The 25,433-nt window shown below is 41.8% G+C and overlaps 2 protein-coding genes and 1 long non-coding RNA gene across 6 annotated transcripts in view; 1 reads left to right on the forward strand and 2 right to left on the reverse strand.

Annotated features, from left to right (window-relative positions):
• Positions 1 to 4,148, reverse strand: LOC125720174 (uncharacterized). The gene is made up of 4 exons (XR_007385367.1): positions 4,131 to 4,148; positions 1,996 to 2,066; positions 1,371 to 1,463; positions 1 to 647 (listed from the first exon to the last, which is right to left on the reverse strand). It is a non-coding gene; the product is annotated as an uncharacterized LOC125720174 (long non-coding RNA).
• The window catches only part of LOC125720161 (interferon-induced protein 44-like), a 518,912-nt gene that overhangs the window by 49,181 nt on the left and 444,298 nt on the right, over positions 1 to 25,433 (reverse strand). The gene's annotated exons all lie outside the window — the stretch shown is intronic.
• On the forward strand, positions 2,892 to 24,302 carry LOC125720159 (interferon-induced protein 44-like). 3 transcript variants are annotated; one of them, XM_048995334.1, is made up of 8 exons: positions 2,892 to 2,990; positions 3,315 to 3,341; positions 11,407 to 11,584; positions 14,754 to 14,949; positions 20,744 to 20,896; positions 21,184 to 21,355; positions 22,421 to 22,521; positions 23,075 to 24,302. In XM_048995334.1, exons 3-8 carry the CDS (start codon positions 11,430 to 11,432, stop codon positions 23,249 to 23,251), a joined length of 954 nt encoding a protein of 317 aa, XP_048851291.1. In that variant the 5' UTR covers positions 2,892 to 2,990; positions 3,315 to 3,341; positions 11,407 to 11,429; the 3' UTR covers positions 23,252 to 24,302. The 3 variants fall into 3 exon arrangements, with proteins under 3 accessions (XP_048851291.1, XP_048851290.1, XP_048851292.1); XM_048995333.1 differs by lacking the exon at positions 3,315 to 3,341 and having other exon boundaries at positions 2,940 to 2,990; XM_048995335.1 differs by lacking the exons at positions 2,892 to 2,990; positions 3,315 to 3,341 and adding an exon at positions 3,416 to 3,821.

Here is a 25,433-nt window from a genome sequence, read left to right on the forward strand (position 1 = left end):
GCCTGTCAACATGGGCTGCCAAAAACAATTTAGACAAAAAAAAACAACAACACATATTGCACTTAAAATAAAGTACAATAGGACAAAATTCTTCTCTCTCTTTTTTTAAAACATTTTTACAAAGTGGTCAAAAGCAGAGCTTGCAAACACTGAACAGTCTGTAAATTTAGTAAAGCTTTCCTAATATAGTTCTCTTCAAAATTGTCTTCTAATAAAACTCTTTTAAAACTAACTTTAATATTAAGTAAACTTTTTTTTCCTTTTCAACAACTGGAAAACACTATCAGTGTAGTACTGAACATTCACATCATGGCAATGACATATCACTGCATCAAGCGATTTTTTTAGTGATTGGATTTTAGGTTTGAGCGGCCAAGAGACAAAATCACTCTCTGTATGAAATCAAATGTGCTCTTCAGAGCTGCGGGATACTCTAAGTTTAGAGCATAAATCAGTCCAAAGAGCAGACACATTGCTTGTGGAAGATTTTCCACGTTATCCACAACCACGGTACCTTCCAAAATGATAGCTGCTGCTGTGGCATCAAGACGCAGGGAGTAGGGTAGTGCTGCGGTTGCAGAGTGCTCGGGAATCACCGTCGGAATTCCAATTGTAATGTCAGACAGGTCTTCATTGTCGTCACAGTCCTAAAAACAGGGCAAATAGCAATAATGAGGTCAAAGTAAGCCACAAAACATCTTTCAGAGCAATATGCACATTAAAATGCGAAACTAAATTAATAACACCATAATATGTTTAAATATACAGGCCTTTTCAATCAGAATGCAGGAAAGAATACAGACATTCAAACCACTGAATGAAAAGACAATAAATCAAACTGAAGGCCAGCTATATAAAATTAATTAATAATTATCCTAAAACAAATAATTTGCTATGCAAAAAATTAATCAAAATACATCATTATGGAGAAGAATTGATTGATTTTTTTTAAATCACCTATAAATATCAAATATAAATATCTATTTTTTCCTTCTTTCAATCTAATTTCCTTTCTGTATATTTATTTTACTGTACTCACCTTTTTTACTTACCATCTCTTGCGTCTGTCCTTTATTCTTCCTACCTATCTAAATTTCCAACCTCCTGTCTATTGTCCTTACTATTGTTTTTCATTTCCTTTCTTTATGTAATATAAAATGTGTCTTCTTACTGTCTTTATTCTTAATTTATCTTAACTTTCTTTTCTCTATCCCTGGGGTAGACAAATTCGGTCCCAGGTTCTTTCTTTTTTTTTTGGTCCTTGCCTACCCCTTTCTTTGTTCCAGTTTCCTGACTGTTCAGATCTCAAAACGGTTTAAAGAGCAATTTGAATGTTAAATAAGAATCACATCACGGGCAAAACTACTTACAAAACAGGTCTTGTAAAAATCTGTGGCGTCCTCCCCGAGAAGGAATGGTAGTCCATGAAGAACGGAGGTTCGTCTCGCGTTGATGTTGGATTTCTTTAAAGTTATGATAAAAATTACTACTTAATAGAGCTCATGACACTGACACAAAACAGAGCAAAGAACAACAGCAAAAGAAACAATTGTTTTAATATTTTAAAAAAATGTGATGTGTCTGAGGAGCTTTTTTCATTTTCAATCTGGTGCAGAATCTTCTTTAAATTTGGCGCCAATGTCTCCACCTTTAGTTCTGAAGATATCGATGAAACGTTGAGTGAACTTGTCCAGGTATAGAAATAATGTTCATTAAGGCCGCATGGGTTTTTACACATCATTAATGGCAAACCATGAATTTACAACCGATTAAAATAGCTTACAAGCTGTGAATAAAACGAGTGTTCAGTAAAAATCGATTTTTGCAACGTAGCTAGTAAGCCATTGGTCGCATTCCACATAAAACTACTTCAATGTGCCTTTTTATGTATTTTCCTCTTTCCTCACAACTAGCAAATGAAAATTATATTTAAGTTTTCAATGAGTAATACAATGACACTGGGATTTATAAACAGCTCACCACGAGCATACTTACTTCTTGTGCCACCACATCCCGAAAACGTCGTGTTCAGCCTGTTCTTCTTCGTCAACGTCGTCTCCAAACACCTGTGTTCCGTCGTATTGAGCATGCGCGAGACGAAAGTGCGTTTAAGAAATTAGAAGAGTTGTTTCGCGCTATCCTGATATTTAACCATAGGCCAGTAAGTATATCAAGCTCCGTTCATACAAATATGTTAGATTGAGAAGCAGCAACAGCCGATTGTCTTGGCAATAAGCTTAAATCTTACTGCTTTCCAAGTTATTTTATAGCGCAAATGGGGAAAAGACCCAGAACCTATGAACAAATGAATACATAAATAAATAAATAAATAAATAAATACGCGCGAGTGGTAAAAGGAACATAAATATTTGTGTCTCTGCTCCTTTTACCATGTGCACACACACTCACAAACACGCGCACATGGTAAAAAAAAGCATAAAGATGTGTGTGTCTCTATGCAAATAGAGATTTGGTTGAAATAAATGTACATTTTAAAACATAAGCTGGAAAATATCCCATATGTACTTAATAAACACACAGTGTGAACATGCCTTCAGTACAACACACTCAACACTCATGTACTATGTACTAAATTTGTTTAGTTTAACCACTGCATCCACCAAAAAAGTTCACACTACTAATCTAATTAAGTTAAATCAACAAATTTCCCAGTCAGTTAAATTTACAAGCTTTTCTTAAGTAGATTCAGCAATTACTTTTTACAGTGTTCAATTTGACGGTTGTTTTACTTTTTAAGCAATTTATAGAATAAGTCGTAACTGCTTTCCCGATTAAAGTAGGCTATACCATAGGATTTAAAATCAATAATTGAATGGCAACCCGGAAATGAGAATTGCTGCAATAATTAATATTCATGAACTGTGGTGTGGCCACAATATTCTGTGTGACTATATAAACGGCTTTGAACTCCTACTTTCATTTTCTGAATTCTCTGTAAGACTACAGCTTTCGAGGCTCATTTGGAACAGGTGAGTTTCAAGCCTATATATTGTACAAAACTGCAGACTAGTGAACTCTGTAACTCGTTAATTTTGCCTGTCTATGAAAAGATTGTTTTGTTTTATTAACATTTTTGGGGCAATTTTGGGGAGAACTGTTAGTTTCTGCTGTTCTCGAATAATATTATACACAGGGAAATTATGTAGATGTGTAGAAGGATTTCAAAATCTGTATTAATATGAGCCTATTCTAGCAATTATTTAACTGTTAAGATTGTACTTATATTTTACCTTTTACCACCGTTATCCATGTGACTATATGAAATGCTTTTGAACTTTTACTTTCACTTCCAGAACTGAAACGAAGGTCGTTTGGAAAAGGTAGTGTTTCAGACAAATATATATTTCAATAGCGTGCAAGATGTAAGGAACAATCATTTTTTGAAACGTCTATGGATGACATTGATACTTACCAAACTTCTCCGGGAACTTCCTAACCATGTAAATTTTAAGAAAGATTTCAGCATCTGCATTTATATAATTGCTTATTTTAGAAATTCTTTAACGTTAAATATAAACCGGCCTTATAGTTTTCCTTGTAAAGAAGCAAATGTGACGTTGGAAAAATCCCCTACTCCGAAGCCTAATTCTAATTAACACGAACGAGTTTATTTGAATATATCATACATAAAAATTGAAGAATCCGTTTGACGAGCATTTTACTTTAAAGAAACTTATAAGATAATTCATGAACTATGGTGTGGCCACCGTTATCTATGACTATATAAAATGCATTGAACTTTCACTTTCGTTTTCACAATCGTCTGTAAATCTGCGGCTTTCGAGGGTCGTTTGGAAAAGGTCAGTTTGTTAAACAAATAGGCATATATATATATCGTACAAAACTGCAGACTAGTAAACTTTAAAACTCCTTAATTTTGCCCACCTCTGAAAACTTTTTTTTCCCCCGTTTAAAAAAAAAATAATAATAAATTAATTAATTAATTAAATTTTGGGGGTGGGAAGTGTTATAGTTTCTGCTGTTCTCAAATAATATTATATCCAGGGAAATCATGAAGATGTGTAGAAGGATTTCAAAATCTGTATTAATATAAGAACTTACTCTAGCAATTATACAATTGTTAAATCTCAAACATACGTGTATTTTACCTTTAACCACCGCTCTCCATGTAACTATATAAAATGCTTTCACTTCTACTTTCTAGTGAAACTTCTACTTTCACTTCCAGAACTGTCTGCAAAGTATTGCGGCAGTCGAAGGTCATTTGGAAAACATTTTAGACAAATATTTGTATTTTTCAATAGCGTGCAAAACGTAAGAAGCTCCCATAACTCGTCCTGCAAAGCCAAATTCTAATTAACATAAACGAGTTTATGTGAATATATCATACATGACAACAGAAGAATCCATTTGTTTGTTTTTTTTAAGGGATATATACCGTAGAAACTGCAGGCTAGTAATCCTAATTGATAACGTGGGTCCGTCTAATCTTTCAGGGAAATTTCCACTTCGCTATGAAGTAAGAGCATATGGTTGGCGCGTGCTTCGGTAAAATCTTCGTGCAGCCATGTTCATGGGTTTTACTGTTCTTTACTGAAGCTTTCTTTAAAGTACAAGGGGAAAACTAATAAATTAACTTAAGTCTTTTACATGGAAACTTCACAGTCATGTACAAGCACTTGTCAAAAACTGATATGCTCACTAGCTCCAAAAGCTCCGACTTCACTAACAAAAAAAGGTTCAAGCTACTAAAACATTATCGACCAATCAAATGGCGTAGCCGACTGCGACAACCACTAGACTCAAACAAACGCGTCAAAATAAAAGCGTAGACAGGCATTCCGAGGAAATGAGGTACAATGCAATGAAAACAACAAATAGAAATTTGCCCATTACAGAAATGGCCTCAACACTAATAACTCGTTAATTTTTGACCGTCTGTGGAATGATTTTCATGTTCTTTTTTTTATTAATTTTAAGGCATATTTTTGGTGGAACTGTCAGTTTCTTTTGTTCTCGAATCATGCTATTCCCAGGAGACTCATGCAGACATATACAAGGATGTCATTTTCTGTATTAATATAAAAGCTTATACTAGTAATTACACTGCTCAAAAAAATTAAAGGAACACTTTCTAATCAGAGTATAGCATCAAGTCTATTAAACTTCTGGGATATTGATCTTAAGTAGCGGAGGGGGCTGTTAATCAGTTTCATATGCTTTGGTGTTAATGAAATTATCAACAGGTGAACTAGAGGGGCAACAATGAGATGACCCCCAAACCAGGAATGGTTTAACAGGTGGAGGCCACTGGCATTTTTCCCTCCTCATCTTTTCTGACAGTTTTTTCACTAGTTTTGCATTTGCCGACGGTCAGTGTCACTACTGGTAGCATGAGGCGATACCTGGACCCTACAGAGGTTGCACAGGTAGTCCAACTCCTCCAGGATGGCGCATCAATACGTGCCATTGCCAGAAGGTCTCAAGGGCATGGAGGAGATTCCAGGAGACAGGCAGATACTCAAGGAGAGCTGGACAGGGCCGTAGAAGGTCCTTAACCCATCAGCAGGACCGGTATCTGCTCCTTTGTGCAAGGAGGAACAGGATGAACACTGCTGGAGCCCTACAAAATGACCTCCAGCAGGCCACTGGTGTGAATGTTTCTGATTGTTTGGTCAGAGACAGACTTCATGACGTTGGCTTGAGGGCCCAACGTCCTCTAGTGGGCCCTGTGCTCACTGCCCAGCACCATGGAGCTTGATTGGCATTTGCCATAGAATACCAGAATTTGCATGTCTGCCACTGGCGCCCTGTGCTTTTCACAGATGAGAGCAGGTTCACCCTGAGCACATATGACAGCGTTAAAGGGTCTGGAGAAGCCATGGAGAACATTATGCTGCCTGCAGCATTGTTCAGAATGACCGGTTTGGTGGTGGGTCAGTGATGGTCTGGGGAGGCATATCCATGGAGGGACGCACAGACCTCTACAGGCTAGACAATGGAAGAAAGATTTCAGCAGCTGTATCAATATTATAACTTACGCCCAATTCTAGAAATTCTTTAACTATTAGATATCAACTGCACTTATATTGTTCCTTTGTAAAAGGAAACACAAACGAGTTAATTTTAATATACCAGATACAAAAACAGAAGAATCCATTTGACAATTTTTAACTTTGAGGCAGCTTATAAGATGATGTGTATCTGCCTTCATGTTTATAGCATAGCGTTTTAAGTCAACGACTGTACGGCAACTTTACAATAAGATTTGCTGCAATAATAAATATTCATGAACTGTGATGTGGCCACAGTAATCTGTGTGACTAAAAAGTATGATGTAAAAAAACCTATTAACTCCTAAATTCACTTTCACAATTGTGTGTAAAGATGCAGCTTTTGTGGGTCATTTGGAAAAAGTGAGTTTGTTGACAAACATACAGACACAGAGCTTCCTAAGTGTGACACTAATAGGCGCCGAAACACCTGATTGGTTGACATTGATGGCTGGAGAATTGATTATTCCTTCCATGCAGCAACTGATTGGCTTGAGAGAAAGCGATGTTCTTTATCAATATGACACTGCAGGAATGCTTCAAAATATCGCATTAATCAGAATTGGAGTGAACCTAAAAATAAAATACACAATTAACAAATTGAGTCATCTAACCATAAATATGGCTTTTGCTGAATGGGTGCATGAACCCATCCATCCATCCACTTATCCTACTGGGTCGCAGGGGGTCCGGAGCCTATCCCGGAAGCAATGGGCACGAGGCAGGGAACAACCCAGGATGGGGGGCCAGCCCATCGCAGGGCACACTCACACACCATTCACTCTCACATGCATTCCTACGGGCAATTTAGCAAGTCCAATTAGCCTCAGCATGTTTTTGGACTGTGGGGGGAAACCGGAGTACCCGGAGGAAACCACATGATGACATGGGGAGAACATGCAAACTCCACACACATGTGACCCAGGCGGAGACTCGAACCCAGGTCCCAGAGGTGTGAGGCAACAGTGCTAACCACTGCACCACCATGCCGCCCCGGGTGCATGAACCCACCTCCCTAAATTGTAGTATCACCAGTTTATGGTTATTTGTTTTATAAAACTCCTGCATGCACCAATATATGTGCATGTCCTTCATATTGGGACGAGCAATGACGCAATAGCCGAAAGAAAAGCTATTATTGCGTTACTGTCTCAGCATAAGACGATGTCCAATGTGCTTTAGTATTGACTACTAAGGGCTATTCCAGGGTGTTTTCAGGGGAAAATATATTAGACTTGCATGTAAATGAACCTGCAGTGTCGACTCTTATTAACCTCATGAACCAAACTTTTGATATACTGTGACTTTGGCACATTAGAGAGGTGTGTGCATTCCAGGGACCATGGAAATTAGAGGAATGCATCCACCCCAATATCAGCAGAACACCCCTTCCTTCCCAATTAATAAATACATAATCAATAGTGTGTTCCTTATCGTTCATTATGAATCCACACATTACTGAGGCCAATTTGCTTCACAGAGCGCAAGAACAAAACTTAACAAAGATTGTAATTGTGACGATCGGCGCTGTTTAAGCGGGCGATCGCTCGGGCAGGCGGGCAAGGAGCAAGCAGGCAGGCAGGATACAGGGCAGAACTAGGGGTTTATTCGGGGAACGAAGCACGAACATCGACTAACATCAATGACGGACAAGGGACACAGGCAAGACTTGGACTTAAATAGACAGGATCAAAATAAGACACAGCTGGTTACGATCAGGGAATATCAGATTACGATCACGTGGATAATCAGGGGGGCGTGGCACACACGAGGATCGTACGAGCTGGGCGTGACATAACCCCCCCCCCCCAAAAAGGCGCGCTCTCCGGGGGCACCTCAGGGGAGGCGACGGACGAGATGAGACTGGGCAACCAGGACCTGAAAAACAAGAAAAAACAACCCATCAACGAGGGACAGGGAACAGGACGGACAGACAGAACTGGCACAGAGACAGGACGTAGGTCAGGACGTGACATAAGACGGGGAACGCGGACAGACAGACTAGGAAGGGAGACACAAAGGGAACAGGAGGGACAAAAGGACTAGGAGTGACTGGAGGGAATACCAGGGGACGAGGAGCAGAGACAGGCGGAACAAAGGGACAAGGAGCAGACGAAGGAGGGACAAAGACGGGAGGAACAAAGACAGGAGGCCAGGGAGAGAAGGAGGGGGAACCAAGGGGAGCCCGAGGGAGCCCCAGCGGGCGATGGGTGGCAGCCGGAGGGGCTGCAGGTGGCTGGGAGGACGGAGCCGGAGGGGATCTCAGAGCGGCCAAGGAGGCAGGGCGAGGGACTGACGGAGGGGCCGAGGAGGGAGGTGGAGGGAGAGCCAGGGAAGGGGACGAGGGAGCTGGAGGGGACCCTGGCGAGGGCAAGGAGAGGGCGGGGGCCGCAGCAGGCGGCGACGTCCTCCGACAAGCAGGAGAGGGAGGACCCGCAGGCGACAGAGGAGCCGCAGTTGGAGAGCCCGCAGGCAACGGACCAGGCACCGGAGTGGGGAGCTAGGCAGGGCGACGAGGCCATGGAGGGGGACCCGCAGGCGACAGCCTACCTGGAGGTCCAGGACCTGCAGGTGCTGACCGAGCCCCAGCGCAGGCGAGGGAGGGCGAGCCAGGGGGCAGGGTGGGAGGGACCCCAGCCCTGCGTCTATGTCCTCTCCCCTTCCGGGACACAGACATTACGACCCTTGGTCGGGGTAGGGCTCGCCGGGGCGAGGGCAGAGGAGTCACCAAGAGGTTCCCCGAGGGGTCCCATTCAAGCTCCTCCACCTCCGAGGAGGGAGGAGCGACGGTGGGGTCCTCCGGGACCTCCTTGGGGACTGGGGCAGAAGGGAGTCCTTGGGGACTGGGTCCGAGACAGGAGTGGGGCCAGGAACAAGAGCCCCAGGGGGCACAGTCACTTGAGGTGGAGGGAGCGCCTCGGGCGTGGGTGCGGGAGCTGCAGGCAGAGGGAGCGCCTCGGGCGCGGGAGCTGCAGGCAGAGGGAGCGCCTGCTCGGGAGCTGCAGGCAACGCAGGCAGAGGGAGCGCCTGCTCAGGAGCTGCAGGCAACGCAGGCAGAGAGAGCGCCTGCTCGGGAGCTGCAGGCAACGCAGACAGAGGGAGCGCCTGCTCGGGCGCAGGTACGGCAGGCAGAGGAGGCGGCTGCGCAGGCGGCTGCGCAGGCGGCAGCGGAGGCGGCAGCGGCTGCTCGGTCTCTGGAGTCGCAGACAGGGGCGGCTGCACCGGCGCGGGGTCCGCTGGCAGTGGGGACTGCTCGGGAGCGGAGTCCGCCGGCAGAGGCGGCTGCTCCGGTGCGGGGTGCGCCGGCAGAAGCGACTGCTTGGGAGTGGGGTCCGCTGGCAGAGGCGGCTGCTCCGGTGCTGGAGCTGAACCCTTCCGGAGCTGGATGAGCCATGAAAGGTCCTCTGCCAACCTTTCGAGGTCACTTCGGAGTGAATGCGTCGAAGTGCGCGGTGAGCTGTTCTGCCTCCTGGTCACCTGGAGCTGCCGAATCCTCCAACACCCTCCAGAATAGTCCCTGGAGGGTGAAGAACTGATTGGCAAGGGCAGCTGTCCTCCCTGGCAGAGGCGCGGGGAGTGCCTCCGGGGCGGCTGCCGCTGGAGGTGGGACTGGTAAGTCCCGTGCAGGTGAGACGGGCATGGCCCTTTTTGGGATGTGGGGCACACGCGGGATGTCATCTCGCACCGCTCTAGCTCCTCCCCAGTTGTCCAGCCGCTCGGGGTGGAATGAGTACCGCTCGAGGGGCGGTCGTTGCTCCGCAGGGGCTGGGTCTGGGAAGAGGAAGGGTTCCTTCTCCTCGTCCTCGGTTGGGAGCCAAAGCCTGGCCAGAGAACAGGCTCCCAGACGGATCGGCTCCGCGTCCGGGAGCAGGACGGGTTCCTCCTCCTCGTCCTCCGTCGGGAGCCAAAGCCTGGAAAGTGAGCAGGCTCCTAGACGGATCGGCTCCTCCGGGATCCTCCTTCTCCTCTGCTTCCCTTTATTTTTGCGGTCTGTCATTCTGTGACGATCGGCGCTGTTTGAGCGGGCGATCGCTCGGCCAGGCGGGCAAGGAGTAAGCAGACAGGCAGGATACACGACAGAACTAGGGGTTTATTCGGGGAACGAAGCACGAACATCAAATAACATCAATGACGGACAAGAGACACAGGCAAGACTTGGACTTAAATAGACAGGATCAAATCAAAATAACGACACAGCTGGTTACGATCAGGGAAGCACATGTGGATAATCCGGGGGGCGTGGCACACACGAGGATCGTACGAGCTGGGCGTGACAGTAATCATGTATCAGACAAAATAATTTTATCATATGGACCAGTCATTTTTTAGTTAAGTAATGTTTGGTTATGAAACTGTACTCTTAACTGTACTCTTTATTTTAAATGAGCAGTATGAGCCAAGTATGAATGATAAGTGAGCTAAGAGAGGCTCAGACCACTGGTACGAAAGAATATCTTACGGAAGATATACTGTAACTAAGAATGTTTCAGGAAAAATGTTGGAGCATTAAGAGACAATTTAAAGTAGAAGTTACTGGTCCAGCCCATTTTGTCTTTGTTCTGGGGGAACTTTGGTAAATGATGCCATAGTTCAAGTCCTATTATCTCAATAAATTACTCATATTCCAAGAAGAAAAAAAATAAATATCATATGGAAATAAAAAATCACATATTGAACGGCGAAACTCCCAAAAGCTTTGTGACGCTGAGTAATTTGTTATCTAGTACTTAAGATCGATCATTAATTGGTGAATGTTTCCCAAATCCCTTGGTAACTGAAATAGTTTGTTATTTCGTTTGTAGATTTACGGGTGTTCAGACTCATTCGTTATTTTCTACATCGTTCTGTATTTGAATTTTGCTTGCTGTCCTGTCCCAGAGACACAGTGATCAGCCAAAGCAGATGACAAAACACATTGATGTAATAATGATGATGATAATAAGAGGTCAATATTGCAATATAAAACTATAATGTTAAGTATAAATTAGTGCGAATGGGGCTCTTTGTTATAATACCTTCAAATAGAATGAAAAACATTCAACTAATCTGCGTCAGCAAGCTCGACGAGTTTCACCACTGACTAGTAGAAATGTGTTGGTCCTAACTGGTACGTGGTACTGGCACCTCATAAGAATTTGTTATATTCATAAAATGGTCGATGTCAATGCATAATGGGGCTGTGTGTGGTTCAGCCAATTAGGACTCTTAATTGCCGGGTTGCTGATCCTTTTATCAGTGAAGTGTTTTTACCCTTGAACAATGCCCATAACACCAGTATCTCCAGGGCCTGGCTGATCATGATTTCTGAATTGTGTTCCTTTGGATTAATCCATCTGGGAAAGACATTTTAATGTAATTTGTGTTTAAACAGGTCCAGAAGTTGGTGTTTGGAAAATGGGAGGCGGCAGCAGTAAGCCTACTGAACCATCCAACCTTAATGAAATCCTCCGAAGAGCGATGCCTGTGCAGCAAGTGGTGCGAGTGGTGGAACAGGAGAGGAAACCAAAGATCCTTGATAAACCATGGAGGGATGTTATGTGGGACGGGAGGTATGAAGTAAATTTTTATCAAGTATAATTAACATTTCTTTTACTAATATCACATAATTTTATCCATATATTTTTCAAATATGCACGAGTACTATAACCATCTCCTCCAAGAGACAGACACACAATTTTAACATAAAAATGCAAAGTTAGTAGGAGCTGGATAAGTCGAGGTACAGGGGAGTTTCTCTCACTTCTATTCATGACAGTTGGTCCAACCTTTCCACTGAGAGGTACGTGACACACTCATTTGTAAATCGATGCCGCATGGACAACTCACTATTGCTTTAAAAAAATCAATTGGGTTTATCCTGTCTCGAATTTTCCTACATGGGATTCTTTCCTCTGATCCCACCCAACAAAGAAATGCAGTCATCTTTTCAATAAAACTAAAACAGACCTAACATAAACCTCCTGAAGGGGTGGTTTAAATATGACTGCTAATCCAGCTTTACACTTGATTTCAATTCACTGGTGCAACACACTTGAATTTAATCTAGGTTTAAGTGGAAATTTTAAACTAAAATTGACAAAGGTTTAGATTTAACCAAGATTAATTGTAAACTAAATTTAAACTAAGTTTAAACTTTGGTGCAACAGGATTTGTAGATAAATCTGGACTTAATCCAGTTTAAAAGTTAAACCATGTTGGTGCAATCCGGCCACAGAGTAAGACAATGTGTCTCCACCTCTTCCCAGATTACAAGCCCATATGTGTGGCACACAGGTACAAAATGAGTGGCCCATATCTGCCCCATTTTAATGTTCTCTCATTTAAACTCATTTGGGCATTCAGTTGCTGTGTTTTACTAACCCACCAAAATAAGAAAGACTCAGACCAACATAGCCTTTTGTTTTTTCATGCAAGTTTTTCAGTTTAGCTCCTGATAACCAAAGAACTGTGTTCATGTAAGTTGGAGAACATTGAAAAACTGTTATTATAGATGTATTTATTTAAGCATGAATAAAATAAGTTTCTTTAATCAGGGTAAGAAAGAACCAGTCAAGCCCTCCTGAAAACCACCTGTGGTATAAAAGTGAGTGAAACATATAGCACCAGTCACCAAACACAGATTACGAAGCTATACTGTGTTAGACTGCATAACATAATTATTTATCAGGGCTGAGAAAAGGTGAGAGCTATCTTAATGGTTGAAGGAGTGCATTTTCCCTAAAACAGATATAGTGGATGGTGGTCTTATTACCTTCAGACCACAACTTGGGATAGAAGAACAAATCAAATCACTTTGGTCATTTAATATGCAGATTTTCATTAAGCAATTTTCAAAAACCCACCATGATCGAGGATGGTATGGCACTGATATTAGTCTTCACCACATTTTAGTACTAGCTCTTCTGGGTTTGTATATGCTAATTAGTCTGAGTAGTGTAGTATCACAACTGTCTTAACACCTTTCCACATATCATCATCCAATCATCATCCAATCATCCAATCATCATCCAATCATCCAAGGGCAGGACTGGAAATCAAATAAACCCCCACACCATTAAGATATGTACCATTTTGGAGACATGCCCTGTACGTCTCCAAGAGTTTTTCTCTGACTTGACGCCAACATACTATACAGCCACCAGGAACACAGCACTCTACTCTTCAAGACCAGTCAGAACTAAGCCATGAAAACTTCAACATAAAGCAAGAAAAATCTGTGAGGTCCTTTTTGGTCAGAGTCTTTCTCACAATGGTGAGTAAATCTGCGATTGTTCTTCTGATCCTCATGACTTCATCCATCTATCCATCCATTTTCCAAACTGCTTATCCTACTGGGTCGCGGGGGGTCCGGAGCCTATCCCGGAAGCAATGGGCATGAGGCAGGGAACAACCCAGGATGGGGGGCCAGCCCATCGCAGGGAACACTCACACACCATTCACTCACACATGCACACCAAAGGGCAATTTAGTCTCAGCTTGTTTTTGGACTGTGGGGGGAAACCGGAGTACCCGGAGGAAACCCCACGTTGACATGGGGAGAACATGCAAACTCCACACACATGTGACCCAGGTGGAGGCTCAAACCCGGGTCCCAGAGGTGTGAGGCAACAGGTGTGAGGCAACAGTGCTAACCACTGCACCACCATGCCGCCCAGATATCAGAACATAACATACATAAACATATATTCTCTAAGGCATCACAGGTAAGGTCTAAGTCACACAATTACACTCAAAACATACAGAAAGCAACAATATGTCACTGAAGGTTAAGGCACAGAACGTCGGTCAGTAAATATCACTCAGCAATTAAGATTAACTAAATGCAAACACAAACATCCCATTAGCAGTAAATGCCCATCAGTACTGAAAGATAAAGTTGTAAATAATAAAAAAGGAACTTACAGGTAATGCTCACGATGGGCCAAATCAATGATTGCAACAGATTGAAAAGCGCTGTATTGGGCCTCCCTGCACCTAATACATGACACCATTTCCTGCTTCCTGTAAAACTGCAATACCACCTTTTACCCGGGGCAGTGCTTAAAAAATTAAACATTAAACCGACTGCCCCTGGGGGCAGAACAGTGGAGGTAGAGACTCATATACTTAATACCCTGTGGTGTAAATTGAACACTATAAGAGTTAATAAATATTAACACTGTAATAACAATACTCACTGCACACTGTAAAGTGTTAAAGGTAACACTGAATGGTGTGGATCCATTTAGACACCATGCAGTGTTAATTTAACATTGTCACATTTGCTGTGTGTATATATCATCTACCTTGTGTTTATGTATCACCGTTTTGTATATTCTGCCTTATATTTTATCTGTCTGTTGATGCCCAAACTGTTAACTGTCTTTTGTCGTGGTATATACAATAGTAGTAAGCTGTGCCAATACAGATGCATGTGGCAAGAAGATTCTGACCTCATGGTTATTTTGCCATGGGCCCCTTCAGCAAGGCCCTTAACCCTAATTGCTCCAGGGACTGACCGATCCTGCTCTCTCACATTTGTGAGGCTTTGGCTACAAGCATCTGCTATAAATATAAAAAGAGTAAATAACCACATTTTGAGACCAATGTGAGATAAGTCATTAAATGGTTTCAGTAGCACGTGGCTAATGAGATGTAAAGGAAGATATGTTATCAGATACAGGATTTTTTTGTATCTTATAGGAATTGTAACTCCATTTCCAATATCTCTTCCTTTAGTGCACGAACCAAAATCTTGAAATTCCTGAAAGAGTACAAGCCCCCTGTTGATTCAGTGCCTCGGGCTCGGATTCTTCTAATTGGTTTAGTTGGTGCTGGAAAATCAAGCTTCTTCAACTCCATCAACTCGATCTTCCGTGGCAACATAACAAGCCAAGCTGAAGCAGGAGACATGGGAACCAGCCTGACCTTGAAGGTAATCTGCGTATGATACAGTATGATTGTATGCAGAGCTCATATAAAGGTGGTGGCGGTAAACTTTAAACAAATTCTAAATATGTACTTGCTAACTTTTTGTTTCCTATAACAGAATATAAATGTTCTACCAAAACCTAACCCCCGCTCTCAGTGAATTTTAGCACCATGATTAGTAACTCGAGAGCACAAATTAGTAACTCGAGAGCACAAATTAGTAACTTGAGAGCATGGATTAGTAATTCAAGTGCATGAATTGACTCGAGAGCACAAATTACTACAAGATAATATTTTTCCCACCTTGACATCTAAGGTGGGGGGCGGCATGGTGGTGCAGTGGTTAGCACTGTTGCCTCACACCTCTGGGACCCGGGTTCGAGTCTCCGCCTGGGTCACATGTGTGTGGAGTTTGCATGTTCTCCCCATGTCGTCGTGGGGTTTCCTCCGGGTACTCCGGTTTCCCCCCACAGTCCAAAAACATGCTGAGGCTAATTGGACTTGCTAAATTGCCCATAGGTGTGCATGTGTGAGTGAATGGTGTGTGATTGTGCCCTGCGATGGGCTGGCCCCCCATCCTGGGTTGTTCCCTGCCTCGTGCCCATTGCTTCCGGGATAGGCTCCGGACCCCCCGCGACCCAGTAGGATAAGCGGTTTGGAAAATGGATGGATGGATGGACATCTAAGGGGCTCCGTAGATACATATGATGAATCTACTAATATAATAATATATGATTCACCCCTATTGCAATGCAGTGTGATTCAATGCGATATGATGCAATGCAAAAAAAGATGCTGTGCAGTTTTTTTTGTACAGTTAGATTTCTTTTCTTCTTAAGCATACAGCAAATCATATATGAACTTAAAATGTGCCATTATTTCTTCACATATTTGTGTCTCCAGTATCTCTAGATATAAGAGAGGATGCATCCTGAGTTCATCCCAATTTGTATCTATTACACACTTTTTTAATCGATACAATCACACGATGAACGTTCATGCTGGTGCATCGATGCAAGTCTTATCATCCGTAGCTGCTGTGTGTGTTGTTCTGCAGTCGCACCGCCAAAACCAAGCAGACTGATTACAATTGTTGCGGTCACCATCACCGCAATGTGTAGTTACATTTCTGGGGAGGTGCGACACAGAAGTACAAATCATCCTTTATTCTAAGTAGGGAAAGTTCCACAAACTGGCCCTTTGTTAACACAGGAAGTGAGGAAAATCACGCCTATGGATTGGGGAGAGTATGTGAGAAACAATCCTAGCCAGACGGCCACGGAAAGTAATTAGCACATCCATTGTTAGATGTCACGGATAAAACAGACTGGGTTGCATTAAAAGCTCATTAAGCACCTACTACAGTAGGCATCTTAAAAGTAGGTAATGTTCAAAAATCTTAGGCAGCTGTGAATATGTTTTTATTCAACAATAAGTCTTATATTGTCCAGAAGAGGCCTACATAAAAGTAGAACTTATACAACTAATTACTAAAACACAGAAATAGTAACAATTTGTTTTGTTTTGGGCAGGATTCCTTTATTTATTTTCTTCAAATGCCAGACTGCAGACTTTTCATATGCAGCAGTCTGAAAACAGCAGCAGATAGAATAATACAAAAACTTTATGTATAATTGCTTTTAATTGAGATTGGTTATATTTTTTATAACACAAAGACCAAAGGCCTTTAGCAATAACGCACTGTAACAATATCGTGTCACAGGCTTTATGCTAATGGCACTGCCGTGTAATAATGTAACAATACAGTACACTTAATGCTGTACAGTACACTTAATCACTTAATGATTAAGGATGTACAGCGGATATGAGCCAGAATCTACCCGGATCCAATTAAAATCAATGTCATGTGTTCCAAATCCATAACTGATTTGCATGTCTGGAAGTTGCTCACCTGGGCAAAAAAAAAAAAAAAAAATATATATATATATATATATATATATATATATATATATATATATATATATATATATATATATATATATATATATATATATATATATATATATATATATATATATATATATATATATATATATATATATAGAGAGAGAGAGAGAGTAGGGCGCAGGGTGGTGCAGTGGTTAGCACTGTTGCTTCACACCTCTGGATCCCAGGTTCGAGTCTCTGCCTGGGTCACATGTGTGTGGAGTTTGCATGTTCTCCCCATGTCGTCGTGGGGTTTCCTCCGGGTACTCCGATTTCCTCCCACAGTCAAAAAACATGCTGAGGCTAATTAGACTTGCTAAATTGCCCGTAGGAATGCATGTGTGAGTGAATGGTGTGTGTGTGTGTGTGCCCTGCGATGGGCTGGCCCCCCATCCTGGGTTGTTCCCTGTCTCATGCCCATTGCTTCCGGGATAGGCTCCAGACCCCCCGCAACCCAGTAGGATAAGCGGTTTGGAAAAATTTCTATTTCTTCTAATATTTTAACTCCAAACGAGCTCTAAAAGCTGAAATCACTAATTTTCAGGATAGTAAGGGCCTCATAATTTACAATGAAACTGATATAGTAAATGAGTCTAATGATTATTTTACACAGGTGTTCACAGTAGAGAACATGAGTAACTTACCACCATTTAGTACGAATACAGTGTAGTCTATGACCAATATATGTATAACTGAGGCTGATGTGGTACAAAGCCTAGCTAAGCTTAAAGTAAATAAATCGCAGTGCCCTGATGACATCTTACCTATAGTTTTAAAAGAGATGAGGGATATTATTAGCTAACCTTTAACTTTAATATTCCAGAAATCGTTATCTGCGGGTGTGGTACCTTCTGATTGGAAGCGTGCTAATATAACGCCCATATTCAAAAAAGGGGATTGATGTAATCCAGCAAACTATAGGCCAATCAGTTTAACTAGCATTACTGGAAAAATAATGGAAACTATAATCCAAGTGAAAATGGTAGATTACCTGGATGCAAATAACATTCTGAGGGATAGCCAGCATGGATTTAGGAGAGGTAGGTCCTGTTTAATGAATTTACTTGAATTCTTTGAGGAAGCTACAAGAGAAATTTAACACAAAAAGGCCTACGATGTGATCTACTTAGATTTCCAGAAGGCCTTTGATGTTGTCCCGCACAAGTGGCTCTTGCTTAAGGTCAAAGCTGCAGGGATTTTAGGAACTGTAACAGAAAACTGATTTACAGACAGGAAGCAGTGAGTAGTTATTAGAGGCACAATGTCACAGTGGGCCTGCGTTCATAGTGGGGTACCGCAGGGTCCAATTTTAGGACCACTATTGTACCTAATTTACATTAATGATATTGACACCAATACATACCGTAAACTGGTTAAATTTGCAGATGACAGCAAGGTGGGTGGTGTAGCAGATACTAATCTAGCAGTGGAGAGGCTACAACGGGATCTGGATTTAATTAGTGACTGGGCTGATACCTGGCAGATGAAATTTAACATAGATAAATGAAAGGTAATCTATGCAGGAAACAGAAATATAAAGTACAGATATTTTATGGATTCCACTGAAATGAAGGTAGCTGATTATAAGAAGGACTTCGTGTGTATGTTGATGCTTCCTTGTCCCACTCTCGCCAGTGTGAGGAAGCAATTAAAAAGGCCAATAGGATGTTGGGTTACAGTATATCTGTAGGTGTGTGGAGTTTAAGTCATGGGAGGTGATGCTACGATTATATAATTCCTTGGTAAGACCCCACCGAGAATATTGTGTGCAGGTTTGGTTACCATACCTTAAGAAGGACATTGCTACCTTGGAAAAGGTGTGATGTACAGTAGGGCTACGAGAATGATTCCTGTTCTAAGAGGAATGTCTTATGAGGAGAGGTTAGCTGAGCTGAATCTGTTCAGCCTCATGCAAAGGAGACTAAGGGGGGACATGATCCAGGTCTATAAGATTCTACCAGGTCTGGATGCTGTTCAGCCTAATGGCTATTTCAATATTAGTTTAAATACTAGAACTCGTGGCCATAGGTGGAAATAAGTGGGAGAACATTTTAAAACGAATTAGAGGAAGCACTTCTTTACACAGCATGTAGTTAGAGTATGGAATAGTCTTCCTGCTAGTCTAGCGCAAGCTAAAACCCTGGGTTCCTTTAAATCAGAGCTAGATAAGATTTTATCAACTCTGAGCTACTGTATTAGTTAAGTTCTCCCAAAATGAGCTAGGTGGGCCGAATGGCCTCCTTCCATTTGTAAATTTCTTATGTTCTTATGTAACAGACTGGTCCTGGAGAGCTAATGTCCGGTAGGTTTTCTATCCTACCTGGCTACCAGGAGCAGGCGTGGTTCATCAGAAGCCAGGTAGGATAGAAAGCCTGCTGGATAGTAGCTCTCCTGGACCACAGTTAGAGACTTCTGCAGTACACAGACTGTTTATTGCAGAAACAGACAGACAAGAAATTGACTCGCGGTTCTGGTCATTGTGGTGCCGGAAGAGTCAGGTACCAGGGTAATCTGTCCTACACAGACATGGGAGACAGGAGGCGAGAAGAGCGATACAGTCCAAGGGAGAAAGGTAAAAGGCAGGACTGGGATCAAAAAGGCAGGTCAGTTCTAGACAAAGAACACAAGAAAACTGCTCAATAAGTAACATCTAGATCAACCAAACCTCACGCAGTCTGAGGGCGAGCATGGGTTTAATGAGAACTGGCCAGGTATCCCCAATCAAGGGTTAATCACACTGTGTGGACACATGGAGCATGACATTTGTTCTGAAACACAATATGGATCAATCTCACAAACTCATTACCACAAAATATCAATCTTCTCTCATTTTTAAAAATAGTTTTATGACAGATGCACGTATTATTGTCTAAAATGTTCATTTTGCCTCAGTTGTAGTTAAACAATTGTGGAATAAAACAAACTGACAATACAAAACAACTGAAGAAATTAAAATATGTCTTACTATACTAATTGTGTGACATCTGATGAGGGAGGCAGCAGTGAGCTGAACAAACAGCTTTTTTTTGGATTGGGACACGAACAACCAGAAAATTAATCAGCGTGAGACGTATAAAACGGGTCCAGGAAGGAACAACGAGGGGATCAAGGAAGGGAAGAGAGACACTGGAAAGATTTTAATCATTATTAAATCTGGCTCCAGGCTTCTCAATAACCTCAACTACAGGGGTCTATCTGGCCTGCAACAAGATTTTTAATCATTACAAAACCTGGTGATGATTTGGTCTCTACACAAAATAAAAAACTAATCGCCTTGTTGAACCTTCACATGCTGGCTGTTTGGTGGATTATCTGCATTTTTGTGGGGTGGGGGGTGTCATGCCCGGCTTGTACGATCCTCGTATGTGCCACGCCCCCGATTATCCACGTGTGCTTCCCCAATCATGCCCAGCTGTACCTTTTATTTCGCCATGTCTATTGTCTATATCAGTCCATGTCTTTCCCTGCCGCTTGTCCGTCATTGATATATAGCGATGTCCTGTTCTCCCCGTAGTCGTCTTCCCCTTAATAAATCCCCAGTTTTCCCCTTATTTTGCCTGCCTGCCTCGTCCTTCCCTGCCTCCTACCCGCCTACCTGCCCGTCTATACCCGCGAACCCTGACTGGGAGGGTCAGCTTTTGGATAACCTCAATTTTATACAAATCTGTAACTTCAATCAAAACAGTAAAAACACAGAATGGTTTCTTATGGTTAAGGTTAGGGCTGGGTAGGGGTTAAGGGTGTCGTGACTGGGATTAAGGTTTTTCCCCAAGTTATACATATGAGTTTGAGGCACCTGCTGAGCTGGATAAGCTGTCAGAAGATGAATGACATCATGTGTCTTCTTACAGTATCGCACTTACAAGGTAAAGGCAAGCCGAGGTGGACCGCCTCTGGCATTCCTACTGTGTGACACTATGGGATTGGAGGCAGCTGCAGATGGAGGGGTGAAAACTGAAGATATAGTGAGCATCCTGAAGGGCTACGTACCAGACAGGTACCAGGTAAGAACTGTGTATCTAATCAGGCCTCAAAAACAACAGGTATATAAACACATGCTGGTCTGATCCCTGTAATGACTCACACATGTTTATAATTACTGGTATTTTTCTCCCTAGACTCTGTTTGGAGGAAATTTAATCTCATTCATTGATTTGTATTTAGGTTTAATAATATATTGTTATTACTCAAATGTAACATGGATGGGCTTAGATTGCATTTTGCTTGTGTTTCATTATCTCAAAATTAGTGAATGTTTTTATGTGTCATTATCAACTTCTTGTCTGTTTAGTTCAACCCTGTGCAGGAAATGGTTACTGATGACTGTCAGACATGCAGCGAAATGCCACTTCAGGACAGGATCCACTGTGTGGTGTATGTGATAGATGCCACCAAACTTGCAATTATGCCCCAAGGAATGAAGAACAAAGTTGATGAAATCCGAAAGAAAACAAAGTATCATGGTTAGTGAGTGGGGAGAACAGGGAGGGAGGCGGCATCTGTAACTCAGTGTGTGTTGTGTCGGGGTTGGATCTGAAGGTCAAAATTCATAAGCACTTATCAGCTGTCTTGTATGAAAATTCTAATGTGTTGTATTGCATGCCTTACCTTAAACATAAATAGTGAAAATCTACACAGACATGAAAAAGTAAGTTCACCTCTGAGAAGTAATGACTATAGTAATATTTAGATTCAGTGGTACCTCGGTATATGTCCGCTTTGGAATAAGTTCAACTTGGCAGACGTCCTGTTTGGATGCGAAAATTTTTGCTTGGTATACGACCTTTGTTTGGAATATGATTCGTGTCCTAGAACTTGTATGGGTCAAAATTAGTCTCGACACCGCGCACTACCCTTGTTTACCTTTCACGAGACAAAGCTACGATTGCCCACGAGCGTCAGTACGCCAGTTGCTACCATTCAGTGAACAACCCGCGCTATAACTCTCTTTTCATTAATTTCATCTAATTGCTTTTGTATTTATTTATTTATTTATTTTATTTATTGATTGATTTTAGTATTTCAATTATTCTATACAACCCCATCAATGTATAATATGCTAGTAACAACAGGATTTTCTTTTTCATGGGAAAGGATCATTTTCCCTTCCTGTTTGGTAGAAGTCCAAGAATCTGGAACGGATTAAGGATGTATACCGAGGTACCACTGTATTTAGCAAAAGCCAAGAAAAATTCAGTTGAATGTTTCCTGTAGCTTTGGCAGAAATGGTACTCATGCTGTTACTGAAGGAGCTCCTGGATGCTCCTCCACACAGAGCTGCTCTATCTGTGAGAAGCTGGAGGGCTTTCTGTCACACAGGGCCCACTTAAGGGGTTGAGAGTGATTTTTGGGACAGTAACACAAGCTCAGGTCAACACATTTGGATCCAGGCAAAACACAATGATGATGGCAGGTGATTTTGAGTATGTAAGACATCAATGTGCGGAATGCTATGCATTTCATGGCTTATTCCATACAATATTTTGTTGTAAATGTAACTAGTGAGTCTTTGCTGTTGATGTTTTTAGAAGTCCCTCTAATGGTGCTACTGACCAAAGTGGACAAAGCGTGCCCACTTGTTGAAAAGGATTTGAAGAACGTCTACCGTAGCTGCTACATAAAGGAGTTGGTGAGTTTCAGGGTCTAACACTGGAATCAGTCCTAAAGGCTGCACTTAGCTGGCCCACAAGCCCTTGTCTTGAATATTTTTTTCTTAAAGCAACATATTTCCAAGCAGCCCAATCTCTCAGTGGTGTCTGTACAATTCTCATGTTCTCCCTATAATTTTATGTGTTTCCTCCCATTTTTCAAAATCATGCATTTGGGGGAAATGGCATCTCTAAATTTCCCACAGTGTGTGACTGTGTAACCTGCAATGAGCCGGCATCCTGGCCTGGGTGTCTCAGTCCTTGGGTCTTGTGTTTCCTGTGATAGACTCTCCCTGCCCATGTACAGGGATTGTAGTTATCGGTGGATAGATTAAATATTTGTGTGACATTTCATTGCCCTCAAGTGCTTTTTCACTGTGCATCTGCATGTAGCAGCATCTGCTAAAGACAGATTTATACCAATTCAATTGTGATTATCATTACAACGCTGTTTGGCCCTAATGTCTCAGTACTGCAGCTGATGAAAATATATTTGAAGAGGAACATATATGTGTACTGTATGTCTCTCTGCAGATCGATAAAGTGCATCAAAGTCTGGGCATCCCAGTGTTAAATGTGCTTCCAGTGAAGAATTACTCTCATGAGCTTGATTTGAATGACACCTGTGACATCCTGCTCCTCACCGCCATGCAGAAGATGCTCAACTTTGCTGACAATTGCTTTGACAACTGGGAGGAAGACACAGACTAGATGAATACATTATATCTGGGGGCAATGCTGATGCCTCACTCTGATGCTGTCGAGAGCTGCTGTCCATGTTCTTGTGTTTCTTGTGTTCTATAACACACATTAGGTCCCCGTAAACCTGCATTAGCCTATTTCCTTACCTTTCCTTACACACAAACCTTTTAACACCTTGGATTCAAAATTCTCTTTTCACTTTGGTATGAATGAAAAATGCATAAATACAATCAGATATATAATACATGATCAAGTATACACTGTGGAAGTTAAAAAAATTGGACGGACAAAAAATGAAATACTGGCTCCTTAGAGTAGGAGAGGTATCCTGTTAATTGCATCTGTTCGAACATGGATTCCCCCGAATGCAAAGAAGCCCCAGACTGACAAATCAACATACTTTTCATACTGTGCCTTTTCTGCTAGTGATGCTCCTGCACAAGCTCACCAGCTGCTCACCTGCTGTTTTCTTGCTAGATCATCTCCAGTTCATATAATCTTCCAAGGCCTTTCACTCCCTATCCTCTCAAATCTTGCCTTTCCTTACTCACTCTCATCATTTCTGACAACCTCCAGACACTTCATTAAAAATAATATAACATTTCTATACTTTGTACATCAATTTTGAGAGTATACGTATCACATGTTCTTAAGCTACACTGATTCAGTTATTTGATTCCTTCCCACTGAATCTAAGTATTCCATATTACCCATGTTCTCTAATCCAGCAAAGCAAGAGTCAGTCTCACATTCACCACCACTGTGTTCTACACAAAGCGACAGCCAGGGTAGGTTCTACGCAAACTAAGAGCTTCCTCCCAGACGGGAGAGTAATTATGGGTCATGGGGGCACACTCTGAAACCAGGCACAAACCTCTTAGTCACATTTGTAGTGAATAACCATATTTTCAGTGAAAAAATGCCCAAGGCATTGACCACAATCCCAGTAGCTCTCAGCTCTCTTACTTATTAATTTTTTAGGGGTACCAGACTTAGGTAAATTTCTCTTCCACAACACTGTAACCCTACACTGGATTAGATGCTAAGCTAATAAAAATAACTTGATGATTCTAATATGAGTCAGTGTCTCCCTCAATCTTTAGCATGGTTTGGTTCAGTGTTTAATGTCCATATTTCGACTTTTCTTCAGTATCTCTGTCAATTTGATTATCTGTGGATTTGGAAAACATCAGTTAAAATGGTCTCAGATTTAAGTTATTCATCGCTGGAGTCCTTAAAGGGCCAAAACTGTAAAAGATATGTTTTAGAGGTGCTTTAGTGCTATCTATCCATCAAGTTTGTTCTGCTGGGAGCTGCCCAGTTTTGGAGATATCAGCCATAGAAATGTCTTCTCTCAATTATAATGGAACTGAATGCCATTGTTTCTTTGGTGATTAAAGTGCCAGAAATATGCATTTTAAAATGTCCCTTTACCAGGAATCATAATCCACAGACTTTGTAGTAAGCAGTGTAATGTACAGGTAAGAACAATTTTAATCTACCAAACTCCATTCCCCAATGGTATCACAGCACAGAAGATATGTGCAGTGATACAATCGGTGTGTGGATTTTGGCAGATAAAATAGTTCCGGCGTTAAACTGTGACATTTTTCAACTAAACCAAGTTCACATACCTTTTATAGACACCAGAGAATAATTTCAAATACTGAAAATTTGCATTTTATGGCCACCTTTAAATTGCCTTCTGCTGAAGTTTTTTTCAGGCACTCTCATCTATTAGTGTCAGCAAAAGACACAAAAGAATCACATTTGTTTTACAGAAGGGAGACGATGTTTGTTATAGGTCACTGAGGAGTAGCAGGTATGAAATACTATGCTTATCACTCAACAAATTCCTCCTCATTTTTCAGGTTGTTAAACTGCAGTGTTAGTCATTCATATTCTTGTAGCACTTCTAGAATTTTTCTGGGTGTTTTGAATACACTCCAATCCCGTCAGGTCATCCCCTCCATCAATGTGTGAGTTATTCTGTAAAAATAAGAACATGCATCGAAGTTCTCTGGTGTGCACAGTCAGATTTCCACACATTACACTGTATGTAGAACATGGTAAATGTTCACTTTCCAAGCAATGCGTCTAATCTTTCTGCATCTTTATGTACCACTAGAGGGCACTCAAACATCATGACACGGTGCTGCGTTTGAGTCTGATTACTAGTCAAGATCACTGG

Source organism: Brienomyrus brachyistius, chromosome 24, assembly GCF_023856365.1.
Source record: "Brienomyrus brachyistius isolate T26 chromosome 24, BBRACH_0.4, whole genome shotgun sequence".
Classification (NCBI taxonomy): domain Eukaryota; kingdom Metazoa; phylum Chordata; class Actinopteri; order Osteoglossiformes; family Mormyridae; genus Brienomyrus; species Brienomyrus brachyistius.